This window comes from Nesoenas mayeri (assembly GCF_963082525.1).
Source record: "Nesoenas mayeri genome assembly, chromosome: 1".
In the NCBI taxonomy this organism is placed as follows: domain Eukaryota; kingdom Metazoa; phylum Chordata; class Aves; order Columbiformes; family Columbidae; genus Nesoenas; species Nesoenas mayeri.
Genome location: NC_137541.1, coordinates 7,797,039 through 7,811,992, shown reverse-complemented (window position 1 = coordinate 7,811,992; position 14,954 = coordinate 7,797,039). Strand labels below are relative to the sequence as shown.

The following is a 14,954-nucleotide window of genomic DNA, read 5'->3' as shown; positions in this document are numbered from 1 at the left end:
ACCACAAGTACTGGCCCCCCTATTCCTTCTGTCCCCACACTATCCGGGCTTTGAATACAGACCTTTCTGGTTTGGAATACAACGAATCAGAAAACTTCATAAATCACAGACGTCCTGTAATCCCCATTTTTGGAGGTGGGGGATTGAAGTGCAGAGAAACCAGTTCTCACTGGGACTGCTCTTCCCCTCACTGATTGCTGCCCTCTCTGTAGTTGAGACATCCAGTTCATTTTCTCTGATTAGGACATGCATTTTATCTGCCCTCTTGGATTAGGTGTGAAGTGTGCGTGTTGCTTAATGGGAACAAGCTGTTCAGATAACGCAGCTCCAAATAATTGCGAATTTGCTTTCCAAAATTACCATTGCCAAAAGACAAGGAAAGTGTCTTAGTTAAGGGACTAGACTGGAGCCCGGGTCCTGGCTTCCTCACAATGGGTTGGTTTGTTTGTTTGGTGGTTTTGGTTTTTTTTGGTTTTACTGTGGTATTAGGCAATTCTTGTGGTGTTGTATGGATGGTGCCTAGTGTGGGTGCTGTGTCTATTACCGCAAGTGGGGTTGGGGGTAATTCACATCATCTTCTCTGTGGGACTGTCCCGATCCTGACTCTTGCTGTTGCTGAAGTGATGTAATACACAGCTGGTGAAAGTATAGATAACGTCTGTGTCCGAGGAATGTGAGAGAAGCAAAATTAATATCCACAGAAGAATTTTGGACTGTTAGAGGAAATTACTTTCACAATCAGATTTAAAGCCCTTATACACACACGTACACACAAATGATAACACAGACTTACAGGGACACATTTGCTACCTGCCCGTAAGTATTTGGCCAGGAATAATGGCAGGTTTTACAAGTAAGTGCACGTGACAGCAGGATTTTACAAGATTTTACAGACCGCAGGGCAGTTATTCACAAAAGAGCTGGAAAACAAAGGAGTGTGTGATAGAACTGCAGCTCCCAGGTGTCGCTGCGTGTTTGTGTGTGGTGATGTGGCACTTGCTGTGTAATTATCTCACTCTAACACAGTTATTAACTTAGGATTAAACAGTCGAGAGCCACCATCGTAACATTAACCAGCAGCAGAGTGTGTGCCCTGTAATTTAGATGGTTTCAGGGAAGGGTTCAACTCAGGGCATCTGTCAGCCCCTGGACATTCACAGCTGTGGCCACGATCTTCCTGCTCCTGAAATCAGGCTGGAAAAAAGGCTCCAGGCTTGTGTGTGTGGGGACACCTGACTCATGCTTAACTTAAAACCTTATTTTCCATGGGCATTTTAACCAGTCATGTGTGAAAAGCTTTTCCCTGTATAAGACAATAAGTTGCGCAGCGTGTGATAGGAGTTTCTGATGCTTTTTGTCTATATAAAGTGCAGTAAAGCAGCAGGGAGAGGCCTTGCCTGTTACATATGATGATGGATTTCAAATAAGAGCCTGCATTTCCCTGACCCGAAATTTCTACTAAGAATTGAAATACTGTCTCAGAAACAGGACCCTATCTGATGGATTGTACTAGAATGAAACAGCAGCTTTTGGCTCCTATGGAAACATATATTAATGCCCCAAATGCTTAGGGCCACTCAAGCACAGGCAAGCAGGAGGGTGGTCCCTTAAATACCACGTCTCTGCACATTGAAGGCTGGTTATTTGCCAAACCTTGCCATGCTCAGAGTAGCCTGTTGCCTGTGTATCGCACTCAGGGTGGTCCCAGGCTCTTTTGAGATTTACAGCCCACGCTGCGGCCGGAGTTGTGGACAGGCTGCTCCGAGCTGCCCGGTGGGACGGGAATATCTGTGAGTAGCTGTGAGCTCCCGTCAGCCAGATGTTAGTGCTTGGAGCTTGTTGTTCAGAGCTGCTGATTAGTCTCTCAGGCATTTTGCCTCCTCGGTTCCCTTCTCGGCGTGCTGACGTTAGCCAGAGAGCGCCTGCGGATCGCAGATGTTTGTTTTTCCGTCCCCTTTGTCTTCGCTTCTTCAACCTCGTCGAGGCTTTTCCACTTCACCGCTGTGGCAACCCGTGGCATTTCCACATGTGGGTGAGGGTTGAGCCTGCTCCTCTGCTCTGCATGTGCCCTTTTGTCACCACTTGCTTGGTTACCTCTTGCATGGGGCACAACAAACAAGCTTCTTGCTGAGGTCTTCCGTTTGCTCCAGGCTTCCAGAGCAACTCGGGCGCAGATTCAGATGCCCTTTGTCAAGCCCCTGTCTGATTTCAATACCACTGCCGTCATTTCTCTCCAAGTTTCACAGATCCCTCATTGTTTACAGGGAACAGCTTCATTAGAGCCTCTTGTCCTGCTCCTGCCATGGCAGGGGCATCTCTGGCTGTGTGCGTAAGCACCATGTCAGAGTTGTTTCCTTACTACTCAGCTCCGGTTTAGTGCTTGCTTCCCTGCTCTAAATTAGTTTATCTGATTCATCTTCCTGAGAAATTTCTTTCTCTCCATTGACTGTAGAAAGAGCCCAGAAAACCAATGTTAGATACACAAGCAAGGTGGTGCAAAGACTATGCCAAGGGACCCATCCATCCCGGTTCAATATGGGCCTTTTTACTCCTCCTGCTTTCTTCCACCCAAGTGAACTTGATAAATAAAGTAAAACAGCTCTGACAGTTCCTATGGTTGCTCAGGACCGATGTGGACACCTCGGCTTCCCAGCGGCACTGGAGGAGGGCAAGTTGCCCCAGGGCACCTGCATTTGCTCTTCACAATCCAGAAGTTTGCCCAGCAGCAAAGCACGCTCAGGGCTTCCAACTGAGCCTGCAGCCAAGGAAATCCTATCTGTTTGTAAAGGCAGCTGGGCTGCAGCAGCTTACGGGAAGTATGAAGTCAAGACGTCTAGAGTAGAAGGATTTATAGTGCAACGTGATTTCTCTAGATGTTGCATTAACTTTAAACATTTGCCTTTCTCAGCACAGGTTCTCCTCCTGTGCATAAAACTTGCCCTAGGTATGATATATCTGCTGGGGAGGAGATGTGGACTCCTCTTATCCTAAATGTCCCTAAATGTGCTTTCTTGAGAGGCAGCATTTAATGCCATTTGCAAATACCCATCCACAATGCTTCTCTCCTTCCCCATTTTTACTTAGACGTGACAGAGAAGCAAAGTTTTTTTCATATTATATGTATTATATATATAGATATAAAATATATAAAATATAAAAGGTAATTTTATGTGCTTGGTGATTGAAGTCCTTCCCTGCTCTTCTCAGCAGAGAGGCCACAGGCACTGAGCATTTGTGCTCTGAACCTGCCAAGGGGCACACAGAGGTCTGGCTTTGCTGTAACCACAGGAGGCTTTGAATTCATTAAGCTCTTAATCAACCTTGTTTCACTGTTACTTCATGCCCCTCGTCCTCCCACAGCATACACCTCTTACCTGTTACTTTGTACCCATAATAGGTGTGTTTAAACTAAACCTCGGCTTGTGGACATCTGTACAACCCCTGCCACACCAGAGCATCAATTGCCCATGTTAGAACCCCCAGGGAACTCCTATGAGTTTTAATACATTAGACTGAAGTAAACCACACTTATCTGAACCAGGTATAACCCTGGTTTAAACTAATTTTGTTCTAACGCAAATTAATATTGGTAAATATAAATATGTTTCCTCACAAGCTGACGCTGGTTCTCAGCTTCTGGGGATGGTGTATTTGAATATATTGTGCTTCCCTCACTGCTGCCCTGATAGAGGGTGTATCCTGCCTATTTAACAGGATCATTAAATTAAATGAAGTTTCTAGGAGCTACCTCTACATGGGGGAGAGGTTGACTCATTGAAAAATCAATACCAACATTTAAATAAATCGGAGTAAATTGTAAGATGTTGTGCTGCTCTGATCAGCAGTTTCTTATTTCCCTGTGTTCCCATCATGAGAGGGAAGGACACAATACACTCTGTTTCTGGGTCTTGCTGGTTTTTATCCCTTCCTTGGTATTTAATTAATTTGCTGTGTGTTTGTGTGCGGGGAATGGTGACCTAATCCTATTGAAATACAAGCCAAGTAAAACAAGTTCATACGGAGACGCGGTCACACAGCAACTTTCAGTCAGAGAACAATACACTTGAGTTAAGGTATATTGGCAAAGTAGTTTTAGGCATATCAGCTCTAATTAATTTTATTGTGATAGTAGTAATACTAGGTGGGGAAAAAGCTGAGCTGAAAATCAAATTGGATAGCAAGTTTTGGAAAGCTTGGTAGCTGTGGAAATGGAAAGTTTCTGTATAAGTTATAGGAAAAAAAAAGCCACTTACAGAAACTTTTGAAGCCCAGCTGAACTGCAACCCTAGCTCTGAGACAGAAACGAAAAGAAAATAGAGAAAGCAGTAACTCAGTCATTTTCAGCACTCAGGCAGAGAAAAACGCAGAAATCTATGAAGCAGCCTGTCTTGTAAGGTAGAATTAAAACCACATTTGTTCTCAGCACTTAAAATTGATTCTAGCAACAGAGAAAAGATTTTATTTTTCCTTACTCAAAACATTTTCCTTTAAGCTCGGTAATGCACTTTAACATTCAGTGGCGCTTACCTATAAGTAAGCAGCTTCTATACGTGCACCATGTATTCCCCAGGAACACGACAGAGTTGTTATCAGGAATATCCACCACCCATGCATGGCATGGAGCCAGAGCAGATTCTGCATTGCCTTGGGTTGTGTTTGCACTTTCTATCTTGCAAGTAGCTGTGTTGCAAAGTCTATGAGCTCTGTACGTTCCCCATAACAAGGGTGGAGAGCCAGGAGTTATGTCCTGGCTCCTGTCTCTGTTTTTGCTCTGGAGACCTGTGCTGCCCTTGTTCTTTATTTCACTGCCTACACATGATGAAGGGAGTGGAGCATCTCCCATGTGAAGAAAGGCTGAGGGAGCTGGGGCTCTTGAGCTTGGAGAAGAATGAGGGGTGACCTCATTAATGTTTATAAATATATAAAGGGTGAGTGTCATGAGGATGGAGCCAGGCTCTTCTTGGTGACCACCAATGATAGGACAAGGGGCAATGGATACAAACTGGAACACAGGACATTCCACTTAATTATGAGAAGAAACTTCTTCACAGTGAGAGCGACAGAGCCTGGAACAGGCTGCCCAGGGGGGTTGTGGAGTCTCCTTCTCTGCAGACATTCAAAACCCGCCTGGACACCTTCCTGTGTAACCTCATCTGGGTGTTCCTGCTCCGGCAGGGGGATTGGACTGGATGAGCTTTTGAGGTCCATTTTAATCCCTGACATTCTGTGATCCTACAATTCTATGAGTATTTTTGGTGGAGGGAGATGGAACGTGACGTGGGTGACGTGGGTCTCAGAAAAGAGGCTGTCGAGGTGGCACCGCCTGTTCCTTGGGGCTAAACCCTCCACTTGCCTACAGCCCTGACCTATCTCGGTGGGTGTGCTTAGCCCAAACTCCAGCCAGGAGCAGTGCTGAAGGCTGGGGAGCTCCTGGAAATGCAGAAAGCACAAGGTCTGGGGCTGAGCAGCGAGCCCAAGGCTGCAGCCGGGCGAGGAGGAGGACAGGACGGCTGCTCCTGCTAAAGCACTTAGACGTGAGACTTCGCTGCCACTCCCCTCCCAGATCCACCACCACATTCCTGTGGCATCTTGGGCGAACCACTCGGAGGAACGTTTTCAAAGGAAACAAGAGGAGAGCAGAACTCCTCCGCCTCGGAGCGACGGGGAAAGCAGCTCTTGGTGTGCTTCCCTCACTGCCTGCGTGGTCAGAGAGGAGGGGAAAGGGACTTGGAGATGCCCCAGGGTGAGGTCTTGCCCTCTTGATTTATTTTTCTCTTCCTGGAGACCTTCTGTCTCCCACTGCCTGGGCAGAGAATTTAGGGATTTACTGTCAGGACTGACTTATCTGCTCACTTGGCAGAAGCGAGGTGCCTGTGTTAGGCAGCCTAGCTCTTACCCTACACCATTTTTTCCCTCTTTCCTGTCTTTCTTGATTAGTGTGGTTTCTATTCTCATTAAACCATTGCCTTTTTACCCTGTGCAAGTTTAGGGAATAAGGTGTTGATCCCTTCCTGGGTATTGGCAGTGACCAATCCAAATACTGTGGAGACACATTTCCACCTCCATCCCCAACCTTGGCAGAGGGGACTGGGTGTGCCTGTCACCTGGTATCTTTGCATCCTCCCCTTAGCAGCATCTCAGGCATAAGTGTCAAAGTTCCTGGGGAAAGCAATGCCTCCAGCACATGCTGTACGCATGGTTTTGGGGACAGGGACCTCTCTCCAAGTACCACCAGTGTGTAGAGTTTTTTCACCAGCCCTCAAATGGCTCCTAATTCTCCTGTGTCCTCTAAAACCACCCCCAGTGTGGGAGCAGGGGTGTAAGGGCTGTGAGTTTGAAGGCAAAGGGCAGGGGTTTGAAATGGGCGCCTGCAACACCCACTGCAGATGAGAGCCACCAGCAATTCAGACACCTTGCCAAAGAGGAAGGTCTGTTTTTTCAAAGTACTTAATCATAGGGAAGTATCTTTAAAAGAAAAAAAATAATCTGTTGTTCATCTTAAGATCATTATTTTTAAAAGTTCAGGGGAAACAAAAATAGGTTGCAAGTATTTTTCCTTGTGAAGAAACACTCTTCCCTGAGGATAAACCATCCTCTCCGCCGAGTCGGTGTGCTGGTGGAGCTGCTGGCACTCAGGTCCTACGTCACAGCTTGTAAACAGGGCTCACATTTTCCAGGCACATGGACCTTTTCAGCTGCTCAGGGGGACTTCAGGGCCAAGTATCACCCAAGAGACCTGCCAAGATGCTGTCCAAGAGCTGCCCTTACAGGCCATCCAACAGTTCTTTGGGTGGTGTTCCACCAAGCAGCAGTTTGATGCCTATTGGAACTAACAAGGCTGGTTTTAAAGACTCCTGATGGCCCATGGACATGGATTTGGATCAATTTCCAGGGCAAGCTTCTCCAAACTCTAAGAAAATTATCTGTATGCTGCCCTAGCAGCCTGCCCCGAGTATTCAGTAATGACAGCTTCATTGGACTTGCAGTGGGATCCACCTCAATCTAGGCAATGGAGATGGGTCCCCAGAAGTGGTCCACCTGAGGTAGGTGTCTAAGGTAGATAAGAAGTCTCCCCTTGGGTGTATCCATTCCTCTCCAAGGACGATTGGGAAAGGTGAGATCAATTGCCTTGACTGGCTGTGTCATAGGATTTTAAAGTGAAAAATCTGCTTTTAGTGAGCAGTGTATCATAGAATCATAGAATAGTTTGGGTTGGAAGGGACTTTCAAAGCTCATCTAGTCCAACCTCCCTGCAATGAGCAGGGACATCTTCACCCAGATCAGGTTGAAATGGGGAAGAAAAGCACCGTTCACAGTGCCGAGACACCTCGGGGTGGGTGTAGCCTGGCACAGGTTCCCTGCAGACAGCACTTCACACCCCAGTGGAGTCCCCATCTCTAATTTAATTTCTAATGAACTTGAGACTGTGCCACGAGCTTTACACCTCACATGGAAAATCCTGACCCAGCATTCGGTAAGATAAGTAAGATAAGAACAGCCACAAGAATTTCTTTCTCCATCCAGGTCTTATGTATCTTGGTGATTCATATGAAATGCTAGGGTGAAATCCCAGCTCGTCTCTTTTAATGGCAGCGATGCTGGATCTTCCCTCAGGACCCCAATTCAGTATCTCTTCAAGATTTGGTGGTTCTCTTGAAGCAGAGGTGGTTTAACCCAGCACTGTCATGGCCCCACCACGATGGCTTAACAATGCTGACAGGGGCTTTTCCACACTTCAGCAGGAGTGTTAGTCTTGGCTGAAAGGTCCGAGTAACTGGAGGTTAAGTGACTCCATCCCAAACCCAATACTCTCTGCTGCCAGGCCCCTCCTGCTATCCTTTGCCGCACCGTCCATCTTTCCATCCAACACGCTCGCTCCCACGCAGACTGCCCAAAAAGGGCTGAACAACAGGAGAAAGTGATGCTCAGAGTCTGAAATGTGGCTATGGCAAGGCAGGACTCAAAGGGAACCTCCCTGGCCGGGAGAGGTGAGGACTGTCTGCATGAGCTGTATTGTGTCCTTATCAGCTTCCCCAAGACACAGAGCTCTTCAACTTGCTAAGAGCACAGAAGCAGTTGGAGAAATAAATCCTGGTGGAGTTAAAAAAAAATAAAGAGCTATGTTTGGCTCCTGAGCCCCTTGAGAGCGACTTCATGAATTATTGCTGTGCTGAGACAAACAGAGCTGGAGGTAAATACTTCATGCTGCGTAAGGTTTTGGTTTAAGACGTTTTGTATAACTTGAATAGCGGTGAAGCACAGAGCAGCAAGTCAATGTGAAGGAAATTCAGAGAGTTGTTATTATATTCTGTGGGGTGGATTTCTAGCAGGGGGAGAGTGGTGCGAAGATGTGGTGAGCTCACTGCGATGCGGCGTGGAGGAGATGAGCTGCCCAGCTTGCAACACTTGGGCTGTGTTTCTAGACTCATTGCTTCCACCACACACTCCCGATAGGTCGTCCTGTGGTGATGCTGGGTCTGCGATGCTGAGAGAGCATCCTGGCTCCAGTTAGGAGTGTGGGTCAGGAGGAAGATTTGAGGGCAAGAAACCAAAGTGACCCATGCCCAGTTCTTCTAAAACCATGCAGAGATCAAGTCTTACTACCACACATTTAACAACATTCCTACAGTCATCTTGCCTGATGACACCCTGTATCTAAATGTCAAAAAATTCTGTCTGATGTGAAAGGTATTTTTAGGAGACCTGAAATGAAAGACTTTTATGTAGTGGGGCTCCTGTGCTTTTTAGCGGTGCTGCCCATTGGGAGCATGCATGAGGATCTAGCTAGAACTCAACTTCTCTTTGGTACATGAAGGGCAAGACTTGGCTGCCACCTCTGGGCTTTGAGTGACTTAAGCTCTGTAACGCTAACTTCAGCCATTAATGGACAACTTGTGGTGGATGAACACCACCATCATGCACCTTTATCCATGGGGCATTTCCTAGCTACTGTCCCATTCAAATGAAGACTATAGAAGGCAGATGTGTGTGTCTGCCAGTCAAGTAAATGTATACATACGTCAATTCAGGGTATTGGGTAAAGGGCTTATATGCCTGTAATGTGACGCTCTGAAAATCAGTTTGATTTGTTACAGTGCTGATTTGTTTGGCAGATGGACAGATTTTGTAAACCATATAGATGCAGTGAAACTTAAAACTGGGTGTACTTGTCACAGAATGTTTCAGACAAATACTGAAATATATGTAATTTGTAGCTTCATAGCTGTAGGCTGTCTGGGATAAGTCCTAAGGAGCCATATGGCTTTTGGTGTGCTACTTTTCTTGTTACATCTCCTGGTACTACCCCAGACTCAAGTCTAAGCACTGCTGAAGATGTCTTGCTAACAGAACTGTGGAACAAGCAGACATGCAGGCAGAGATGTCCAGAACAAACAACTCTTCTCAACCGTGGGTCACTAGAGAATGTAACTTTTGAGGGAAATGCAGAAAAATAACACCTAAGTTTTTCTAAGGAGCCATTTCCTGGTCCCAGGTGTATGGGTATGTACACCATGCTCAGTGCCACATTTCAGAGCTGGTGCTTAACTGTGTGCTGTTCATACCTTGTGGGAATAACTGTCAGCTATCCATGCTTTCCTGTCCTTTCCTTCAGTGGCACCAAGTGGAACTGGCTCCTCAAAGAATTACTGTGCTGGATGGAGATTTAATTGCCCCTACCTTGTATAGTGTACCTGACATGGCAAGCTGTGATGGGGGATGGAAGCACAGGCCACTCACAGAAACAAAATCCAGTTCTCTGTAGCTTTTAGCAATGCCTTTGGACTAAGGTCTGATCTTGATGGTCATCAGCACAAACTGTGCACATTTATGGATGCATGAGTCCACAGATGAAATGAGGTCTGAAATTCTTGTCTGTAGATATTCTCCATAGGAAGAACTGCACAATGCAGAGATATCTCACCTGGCTGTAAATAAGTATTCAAGTAGCAACATGGACTGAGAGCTGCTTAAGCTATTTGTTCATCAGCTGGGTTAGTTATGCAGGCTGTGCTGAGCTCTGAGTTGTAGCAGTTAACACAGTTCTCAGCACAAGTTTAAAAATAACTGATTTGCACCCATGTGAACCACAGCCCCAGCAGTAACAGGGGTAGCAGAGCATTTAAACATCACATTTAAACTCACATTTAAACATCAACCCCACTGCAGAGCCTGGTGAAAAATGCTGTTTGTAACCAGCCCGTGAGAATGTGAGGACTCCACCTTGTTATTTTATCCCACGTAGAAGGAGCAAAGAGTTTATTTTTCAGCTGGTAGTCTTGCAATTGCAGGCAGGCAGCCAGTTATCAAGCTGGGCTCTTCCTATCACCTACCCCATTGGTAAACAAAGCTGTGCATGTCTGACAGTACCTCAGTCAGTTTATTATAACCATGTTGTTCCAGTGATCTCTCTGGGTATCTCCAGATGATTTAAGCACTAAACCATGGTTTTCAGAGTAGAGGGTGAGGACCTGGAAGAGGAACAGCGTAAGCAAATGAGCTGGCTAGCCTTTTGCTGGTGTTTGAGAAGTTTCAGAGTGGCTCTGTAGAGCTGGACCAACCTCAGAAAGTTTGGGATTGCCTCTGGGATGAGGTTAATGCCATCCCTGATGTCTGCCATCAGACATTACCATTCCCCCACCAGCCAGTCCAGATGGATGAGACACTATTGGGTTCACACAGCCTCACACTTCAGCTGCATTCATTGTTTGTTTATCTGCATTGGGCTCTGTCATATGCCATCCCTATCACTGCATCAATGGAAAATGCAAGAAATCCCTTGTGAAATAGAGTTTCCACCTCCTGTCTTCTCAACAAATGTTTTTTTTTCCAAACTCAGTGCTCTCCTTTGCAGGGACTTAAATTCAAGAAATGTTCTGCTTGAAGTTTTTCAAGGCTCTGGCAAACACAAAAGCCAAGATGTGCTAGCTGTTTCCAAATAGTGCTTGGAATGAGCTGTGGTCAAAACCAAATTCCCTCCTCTCCAGTGCAATTTCTGGCCCTCTGTCTGTTAGCTCCCAGTCTCCCCAGTATGCATTTATAAAAGAGCCCTAGTGAGAGGATGGCCGTGGCAAGCACTTGCCTTTTAGCAAAGCCCTTCATTGCTTTTGCACAAGAAACAAGAGTTTATGGGTCCTGGAAGCAGTTGCTGTGTTTGTGTTGACTGGTCATGGTTTTTGGCTGCTGAGGATTTCCAAAGCAAATTAACTGTTATTCATCAAAACGGGCTCCTTCCCTTACTTTCAGTTGTTGAAAATACTACAAAGAAAGACGGAAAGAAACATGTAATCCTTCATCATCACAGTGAGGATTTACTTGTTTATTTAGATTCCCTGTCTGTTCCAAATGTTCTGCCAGAGAAAGCCAGTCTAGGCCCCAGGAGTGCTTGACACACATGAAAAAGTATCTAGATGTATAAAGGAGATAAATCCAGCAGAAGACACTGCCTTTCCTGCACCAGCACAGCAATCAGCTGAAAGTCCCACTTGCACAATAAAATATCTCATGATGCTTTTCGTAGGAGGTAAAGGAAGGAGGCACATCATTCAGGGCAGAAAGACCTTTGATGCTGGTTCCTCTAGATGAGTAACTTTATGGTGGGGCTGCCCTTGAGCCCCAGGCACCTCTTTTTCTGATTGGAAAATGTTATTTAGGTAGAAAACATGTAACTTTATGCCTTTGTAGGTCAGTGAAACGAGTGATTTGTGTTGAGACGTTGATTCCTCCCACTGCCCTAGGAGGTGGAGACCATCCTCTGAATGGTGTCTCTTCCTGCAGACATTACACAGAAAAAAGAATGAGGGGAGCCCAGACCTGAGTCTCACTTTTAGCTGCTTAAGAGAAGGCAGCTGAATCACATCTCAAGTGACACTGTGAGTCAGGAATACAACTCCTTTGCATTGAAAATACTCAGTACGCATGGTAGCTGGTGTTTCTCATCCCATTCCTATTGCTGCACCTGCAAACAGGAATAAGAGACTGTAAACATGGCAATCACTTAGAGCTGAGATGAGATAAACCTCTGGGTCATCCTAGATGAGGTAGTAGAAGAAAAACAATTGTCCAAAAGATGTTTTGCATTTGGACCATCACCCAACCCAGTGGATTTGAAAATTCCCAGTGATCTGCTCTTCCAGTGGTGCCTTGGGTGCAGCACCTTTGAAGCTTTTTTTCCTAAGATGTTGGAGCGATAAAGGGCTCAGCAAACAATGCGATTCAATGTAAATCACGCTAAAGCCATTTATTACAGAAACAAGCCTCCTTATATATGCAACTATATTCTAAACACGCGTCCACGCTCCAAGCATGGATTCGCTAAATGAGTATCATGGGCTGTCCATGTGCTGGAGCCTCATTGATGATATGTCCGATGATTCACACCACGCCAGGACCCTGGTGATTGTGGAATGCCCCTCTTTCTCACAGCGGATTCTGTTCTCAGCTTCTCGAAGCGGCCTTGAGATTCCTTTGAGCCTGACTAATTCAGCAACAGATCTTTATCTATCAAAACCCCTCCACACTAAGGGCCGCAGGCACAAGTGAACATCAAGAGCTTGATGTCCTTACTGGGGGCAATATTGCATTAAATTGGTGGTGCATATAAGTGGAGGGGCAGTTTTCATCCAGCGACCCCATGCCCAAATCAGTTCTGTTGAAGTTATGGGATCTTGAATGCTCCTAGAGACTGCTGAGATTTTACTCTTTAGGGTTTCATCTGAAATAAGCCTTTATAATGAGATATTTAAGACAAATCAGTTATTGAAAAGGCAAAACGAACCGGTTCTGTGTTTTGCAGGTGCTGTCCTTATTTCACATGTCAACATAAAGACCAGAAGGCAGGCTCATGTCAAAATCTGGGGTTTCTGAAGGGCTGCTATGGGAAATACAATCTAGAGTATTCCAAAAGTAATACTGCTTGGTCCAAACTCCAGTTTCATGCCAGAAATAGGACAGCCTTCCTCCATAAATTCAATGCAGCCTCAGTGAGCTGGGCAGGTCTGTCAAAACAGTTCATTAAAAAAATTGCAAATTAGTAGTACCATTAAGATCTATAGTGTTGGGTCTCATGTCAAAACAAAAGTGGAAAAGAGGATTTTACTCAAAATGGTATAAAAAAAGAACTTCAAAGTGGCATTCTATTTTGGAAGAGCGGTGAGGTGTTTCAAAGAACATCTGAATTAACCCTTCTTTTAACAAGTTTTTGTGTAAAGCTCACCTGGAGCTATTTCATTTCTATTGTCCCCTCAGCTCATGTGCTCCTCGGTCCAGAAAGCACTTTTTGAGGAGGAGGACAGAGTGAAGAAGCTTCAGCAGAAAGTGGCAACGCTGGAGAAGCGCAACAAGCAGCTGCGAGATCGGGTGAAGAAAGTCAAGAGGTCTCTCCGGCAAGCCAGGAAAAACACCAGGCACATGGAGCAGATGAACAGAAAGCTCAGCGAGAAACTTTCCTCTGTAGGCGGTCAACTCCCCTATATTAACTCTTTGAAGCAGGAGAACTCCCATGCTACCTACCTTAAAGTATAATGCAAGGGTAAGTGCTCAGGCCAAAGATAATGGCGAATTTTACCTGCATTAGAGCAGGATTTGGCCCTCACACCTTGTCTACACTGTGCTTCAAACCTTGCATGGAAAATGAATCTGAGCTTGCTTTAGACACAGTGCTAGATTTAATGGGAATGCAAGTTGTGTTTGGTTGGGTGTTGGAGGCACAGCCCAAAGCCAGGTCCTCGCTGTCGTCGGTGGACACAGGACCAGACTGTAACCTGTGCTTCTCTGCCCTCATCCCCCTCCACTTCCATCACTGATTTTAGGATGTCTTTGATAAAAGTGCCAGTTCAGCCCCATGGGCCATTGCAGACACTTGACACAGGAGATCTTCTTGGAAACAACTGGTGCCAACTTACCTCCTCCACAATGGCTGGGCAGGCAAGACCAGGGGGATATATGGAGATGGATGCTGTAGGAAGGATGCAGGCATGATTGCTCTTTGTTCCATCATCACCTCCAAGCTCTCAACATCCTTTAAGCTTGACTAAAGTCTACATCCAGTGTCTGAGCAAAGGCTACGTCTGGGATACAGCCAGTTTGGGACCCTCTTCAAAATGGAGTACAGATGTGCCCAAATTGTCTTAAAGCTGTTTCTAAATATCGCTGAATATTCTAAATAAAATATCTAATATGTTTTTATTTTACCAGGAAGTGCCTCAAGGGTCTCAGTGACTCCCTAAAGTGCCTTTATCATTGCCTATCCAACGGCGTTGGAAACCACATCATTTTGGGATTGTGTCTAGGACATAATCCAGCTTCTGCAGTCAGGAGTGGACTTAGCCTGACTGTTAGTGGGTGCTGGCTTAGGTTCAGCACACTATTTCAGATCCTGTTTTCAAGCTGGTTTAATGTACAATGTGGACAAGGCTTCAAGTTTTGTAATCACTGTTTGAGGTATAATGGAGGTTGCTGGGCAGCCTCATTTAGTTACACTTAGATACTGTAGAGACCACATCAATATCAACAGGGCATTAAAAATTAAGGTAGTTTATATATGTATATATTTTTAAATCCTATAGAAAATATTTTTATTACACATTTGATATAGTCTAATTTCTTAAAATATGAAGTAAATGCCGTTTCTTAGTTATCTTGTCCATCATGTCCTTTATTAGATATTTACAAACTGATTTCTGCTCAAGCAGCATAGGTTAAGGCATCAGTATCCATGGCTGATAACATTTTCAGCTGTGTTAATGTACCAGAGTCTTGGGTCTTGGTATTTAACCAACCTTCCTTCATAAGGGGGCACCATAAGGAGAGAAAGGCAGAAGAAGAATTTTAATGGTTTTCTTTCCTTCTCAAAATGGTTTTTCTTTCTCCAAGCGTAAGACCCAAGTGCAGATCTGCTTCATGCTTTTTGACAGGGGCAGCTGGTCCTTGCCCAGCCCCGGGCAACACTGACGATC

General features: G+C 45.4%; 1 protein-coding gene across 1 annotated transcript in view; it reads left to right on the top strand.

The window, feature by feature from the left end:
* Window positions 1–13,521, top strand: part of CCDC3 (coiled-coil domain containing 3) — a gene marked incomplete at both ends in the record, with an annotated part of 40,318 nt that extends 26,797 nt beyond the window's left edge. Inside the window, one exon of the mRNA XM_080349681.1 lies at window positions 13,246–13,521. Within this exon, the coding sequence (XP_080205807.1) occupies window positions 13,246–13,521 (276 nt within the window). The remainder of the gene's footprint in view (window positions 1–13,245) is intronic.
* Window positions 13,522–14,954: the final 1,433 nt, after the last annotated feature.